Source organism: Quercus robur, chromosome 3, assembly GCF_932294415.1.
Source record: "Quercus robur chromosome 3, dhQueRobu3.1, whole genome shotgun sequence".
Classification (NCBI taxonomy): Eukaryota; Viridiplantae; Streptophyta; class Magnoliopsida; order Fagales; family Fagaceae; genus Quercus; species Quercus robur.
This window is the reverse complement of record NC_065536.1, coordinates 59168635-59174634: the sequence shown is the minus strand read 5'-3', so window position 1 is coordinate 59174634 and position 6000 is coordinate 59168635. Positions and strand designations below refer to the sequence as shown.

General features: G+C 37.2%; 1 protein-coding gene across 1 annotated transcript; it reads left to right on the top strand.

Annotated features, from left to right (window-relative positions):
- Positions 1-1012: 1012 nt before the first annotated feature.
- LOC126719864 (metalloendoproteinase 2-MMP-like) lies at positions 1013-2409 on the top strand. The gene is made up of 2 exons (XM_050422373.1): positions 1013-2141; positions 2394-2409. The coding sequence occupies exons 1-2, from the start codon at positions 1069-1071 to the stop codon at positions 2407-2409; spliced, it is 1089 nt and encodes a 362-aa protein (XP_050278330.1). The 5' UTR covers positions 1013-1068.
- Positions 2410-6000: the final 3591 nt, after the last annotated feature.

The following is a 6000-nucleotide window of genomic DNA, read 5'->3' as shown; positions in this document are numbered from 1 at the left end:
ATCGGTGCCATCTCGGTGCGATCCTGGGGTGTGATCTCGACGAAGTCGAATGCCTGATCTGGGCTCTGGGTTCGCCGGCGAAGTCGAAGGGTGCGATTTGGGTGTGATTTGAAGTCGAAGGGCTCTGGGTTCGCCGGCAAAGTTGAAGGGTGCGATCTGAGTGCAATTCGAAGTCGAAGGGTGCGATTCGAAGTCGAAGTCGAACGGTGAAGTTGATGGGTGCGAAGTCGAAGGGCTCTGGGCTCTGGGTTCGGTCTCTCTCTGGGTGCGATCTCTCTGGCCAGAGGGGTGTGCTCTCTCCCTCTCTCTCTCTCTCTTTGTCTGTGTTTTCCGGAATCCATTTGAAGGTAAAATAGCAACTGAAATTGATTTCCGGCTTGAGAGGGGAATTTTCGGTCAAAGCTGAAATTAATTTTCGTTGACCCTATTTTCCTGTGCTTACCAAACACACATTTTTACGAAAAACCATTTCCGGAAGTGGTTTGAAGTCAAAACAAACGCAGCCTTAATTTCAAATGTTTGGCTACTGATAAGCCATAGAAAAAAAAAAAACCCACATTTGCTTCGTTTTTGTTGATGTTAATTTTGTATTAATATATTAGAATGTATTTTTGTTGATATCTCTTTTTCTTTGAATTTTTGCAAAGTAAAGGTGCTTTTCATAGTTTCTATTTCTTGATTTCCCTCTATTTATTTGTTTAATAAACTCTACAAAAATAATCTTAATTTTCCATGTGTTTGCTTTTCAATTATATGTTGATGCTAAAAAAAAAAAAAAGTTACATTAAAAATAAAAATGTGATTTTTGTCCATAACATAACCACAAAAATAAAATTTTATATATTTACGTTCTTATTTAAAAAAAAAAAAAATCATGCAGAGCACGAATCAAAAACTAGTAAATTAGATACATTGACCAATCATCTATCTCTGACGTGGTGCATGAACATTTCAACGCCCCAGCAACAACAACAACAACAACAATCTTCTATCTCTGTCTCTTTATAAACCCGAAATTCTACTCTCATTTTCTCTCATCAATCTCTTTGTCCTATAAATAAAATAACCATGAGATTGATCCACTCAGCATTGCTGCTTTCTCTTTCGCTTTTGTATATTCCAAATCCAATTTCAGCTCACTTCTTTACCAACGTATCTTCAATTCCGCCATGGCTAAACGCAACAGGAAGCAATTGGGAATCGTTCCACAACCTCTCCGGTCACCACTTTGGTCAAAGAGTCGACGGCTTGAACAGGCTCAAGAGTTACTTACATTACTTCGGTTACATCAACGGCACGTCGAACTTCACCGACGATTTCGACGATGCACTCAAGTCAGCCGTCGAAACGTACCAGAAAAACTTCAACCTTAACGTCACCGGAAGTCTCGACAACCACACCGTACAGCAGATTATAAAACCCAGGTGCGGCGTCGCCGACATCGTCAACGGTACCTCGGCCATGAACTCCGGAAAATCGAACGCCACCTCGTCCTTCCTCAGCATCGTCGCTCGCTACGCGTTTTTTCCCGGCGAACCTCGTTGGCCCGAAGGCCACTACGACCTAACCTACGCGTTCAATCCAGAAGAAAACATCACCGACGAGATCAGGGGCGTGTTCGCACGCGCGTTCGACCGTTGGTCCAAGGTGACGCCGCTAACGTTCGAGCTGTCAACCTCGCCGAACTCGGCGGACATCACGATCGGGTTCTTCAACGGCGAACACGGCGACGGAGAGCCGTTTGATGGGATCTTGGGAACGCTGGCCCACGCGTTTTCGCCGCCGAGCGGGCGGTTCCATTTGGACGCCGCCGAGTCGTGGGTCGTCGACGACGACGTCAACAAGTCCACGTCGCTGGCGGCGATCGATCTGGAGTCGGTGGCTGTGCACGAGATTGGGCATTTGCTTGGGCTCGGACATTCGTCGGTGGAGGAGTCGATCATGTACCCTGCGATCACGACGAGGACTAGGAAGGTCGAGCTTCAAAGCGATGATATTATGGGGATTCAGTACTTGTACGGAGCGAACCCGGCGGGTAACAATGGTTCATCTACGCCGTCATCTGGTCGTGAAACTAGTGATGGTGGTGGCGCATTGATTTCGAGCTCTCTGTTGAGCATTCGAGCCTTTTTGGCCGTTGGGTTTGGATTTTTACTCTTTTTTTAGTATTTTTTTTATTTTTATTTTATTTTATTTATGCTTCTCAAAAAAAAAAAAAAAAAAAAAAAAGTAAATTTCACAAACATATTTTAAGGTTTGGACGAATGATAATCAGGTTCAAGGCTTTACAAAACTAATTAATTTAAATCTGATTGATATTAGCCCAAATTTCAAGGTATGCTTATAGAATTTATCTAAATGATTTTTATTTGTCTGAGTATATGGATGTACAGTGATTTGTATACATGATTGGTATATAATACATTTTATTTTTCATCTTTTAACTTAAATTTTAGTTGAATTTGGGAGCATAATTTGAGTTTAAATATTTGAAGCTATCTAAAAGTGTGATTTGCATGGTACTTGAAGTAAATACGTACTACACTACAATGATTCACCTAAAAACAAAAACAGACTACACCACAACGTTTTGCACATTTCTTTCTAACAACATGCAGGTACTATGTCTGTATGAGAGGTTAACCCCCCCTTTTTTTTTTGGGTGGTTATATGTCAATATGTGAAATATATTGGTCATGGGGAGGTTCTGTCAATAATTATTATTATTTTGGACTTTTCCGTTTGGTTGAGTTAAATCATGTTCAACTTTTTGAAAATTTTAAGCTCCAAAGCTTTTCTATTTTGTTAATGATGTTTGTGTTCCTTATTATATACACTGTCCAAGATATAATAAATATTTGTTTTCAAAAAATCTAGTACCGATTAAAAAATACACAACTTTTGCTATAATTTTTTGTGTGATTAATTGTGATTAGTGAATAAAAAATGATGGATTCATGTAAAAGTGACAGACAATCAATCACAAAAATTGCGAGTTTATTTGTAGTACTAAAAGAACTTACTTGTTTTTTTTGTTTACTTCCTATCAAGCACCGTTAAAATGATTAAATAATGACTTTGGCTTGTTATCATTTCATTTTATTGTCTATGTTGGTATAAACTTATACATACATAATAAACATGAAATAATATATTGAAACTTGAAAGTTAGGAGTCATCAAAGATATTGTCAAACTTTCATTCTCCATTTATAGTCTAGTGTTTTTTTGCTTGGGTTATTGCGGCGGAGGCTAATGCAGCAGCGGGCTGGTTTATTGGTTTGGATGTGAATATCCTTTCCTAAGTCCAATTTTTGGAAACTTTTGTTCTTGAATTCACATGTAATCCTTTTTCGGTTTTAATACCATACATTATTATTCAGAAAGAAAAAAAAAAAATTTTAATTTATGTATTTGTTTATATACAGATGTGATGTGAAGGCTTTTTGTTTCTATCATCGCATTCAAACGATAGCTGCAAAAATGAATTCAATTCTTGGTCGGCTGTAGACTTTCTCCACATGTTATGACCTTATGATTACTTTGATTTCAAGCTCACTCATTTTGCAATCTAAATTATTGAGCATCACTAAAGATACACAATTTTTTTCCACACGTAAGATTTATTTTAACCGGTATACAAGAAAAATTATATCACTTATAGTCATATGAAAAGTAATGTTACACTAATTACAATCTATCATTTCAAATGTTAAAATAAAAAAGGTTGTAAAATTGTTGTATAAGTATTACTATTGTTAGAGTGATTGCTTGCTTTAAAATTTTATACCCGAGTTTTGGTAAAAGGGTAAAACTTTTTTTTATAGCAAAAGGGAAGAACTTAGGTATTGTATTGTATTTAATATTTATATTTATCATATATATATATATATATATATTGATAGATAGATAATGAAACAAGTGGAATGCGGGGTTTAAACTATATACTTGGAGAACTATTAAAGATGTTATTAGTTCTGTGTTATCACTTTAACCCCTTATATTTATCAATTGAAATCATTTTTTTTTTTTTTTTGAGAATCAAATCATTTCATTTCATAGTGAACATTAAATTTAGGGTGTGTATTTTTGGGGGTGAAAACTGCTGACGGGGAGCAAAAAAAGAAGTAAAAATAGGAGAGAAAAGGGGTAATTAGTGAAGAAGGCCTTGATTAAGGGTTGGAGCCTACGCGTTAAAGGCCGCATATATGGGCTAGATTGCTAACAATGGGAGAGTGAGAGTATATTCGCTATTGGATTATTAATTGGAGAGGACTCAGCCATTACGCTCATTCACTCATGGCCCATAAATTTGCAAAGAAATTAGGAAAATCTAACTGTGCTCCAATTATGGCCTAATTCACCAAATGGATAATGAAGAGCTCAGTTTAATATTTCTAGACGTGTCTTTTTGAAAAGAGAATATCATATTTTAAGACCTTTAAAAATCTTTCAATTCTCGTATTTTTAATAGGTTTTCAACCGAAAATTCATGGTTTAAATTTTCCTACTCCCGACTATCGGTGTATTAAAAATAAATAAAAATATTTAAATCCATACTGTGAGCACTTGGCATACGGTTGAGCATTGTATGATTGTATCTTAAAACTAGACCCAAGCCAGCGTTGCTGATTGGATAATCTTCCTAGTGTTAAAACCTTTTGAATACTCTTCCTGCTTGTGGCAAAACCTAAGGTAGCCATTGCAATGATCTACTAGCTAAGGATTCCATCTAAACTTACCTTGCTTGACGGTGGGCTTTGCTTTTCTTTAGCCCATCATTTTTTCTACTACCATCTCCTGCCATACCACTCTATCATTCCTGCTGCGAAATTATTTTGCCTTAATCTGGCTGGGCCTCTATGGGTCTGCCGTTTATTCTTTTCCTAATGGCCCAACACAGTCATTGGTTCTTTTGTTATATCACTGGCGGGCTCTTGTGTCCCATTTGTTTTCCCTTGGGTGTCCCGGGCCCATTTGCTTCTCTTGGGCTTACTCGACCCTTTTCTTAATTTTGTATTTCCATGGGCTTTTACTGAATTCTTTGGGTTTCCCTGGCCCAATTACATTATCCCTCATCCTTGGGGTTCATGGGCTTGCCATCAACCTCTTACTTTCTTTGCTTTCATTACTTTGGGCCTGCCGTGGCCTATTCTCACTTTTCCACATCATACCCATGGTTTGCTTTTTCTCTCTTTCCGGGCTCCTTTAAGCCCATTTATCTCCTCAAGGCCCATTTGTTCATCTCATGGGCCTGTGATCCATTATTTCTGCCACTTGGGCTTAATAGGTTTTCTATTCGTTTGCCAACTCTTTTCTGTCCGTGTTGCTGGGCCTCTCCCTTCCACTTGGGCTTCCGAAATGGCTATCAACAATTGTCTAGACCCTGATTGATCGACTTTAACCAAATGTAAGTCAATTTAAATTATTAGTCAATTATACTCTTGGATTCAAATTCAATTAAACATGTCACATAACCAATTTTCGGTAATAAAGTGCAAAAAAAAGTTGAGTCAACAATATGGTTATGAAGGAAATAATCATTTCAGGGTTTAACACTTACCATTAATGGAAGAATCTACTAATAGAATCAAAGTTTAATAGAATTAACCCTAATTCTAAATTTTTATCTCTAGTAGAACTTATTTTTGTGACCTCACGAAACTTCAACCCAGTTGAACTCTTTGACAATGGTTCTCTTCAATAGAACATCCTAATTCGTGACTTCAATTATAAACTTGAAGCTCTCATAATAGCAACAACATGTCTGTAGATTGTTGCAACACTTTCAACTGATCACCAATCTTCACATCTTTAGTTATTTAGTTGGTGAGAGAGAGAGAGAGAGAGAGAGATTTGTTTGTCGATCATGAACCTGAATTAAGATTTCAGTAATCCAGCGACTTGATTAGTCATGGTGTCAAGCTTAATTGCAGTCGAGCTAATAGTAGCAACAATTACCTTGAGCAATTTCTTGATTCTTTGTCTTGAATCTTGATTT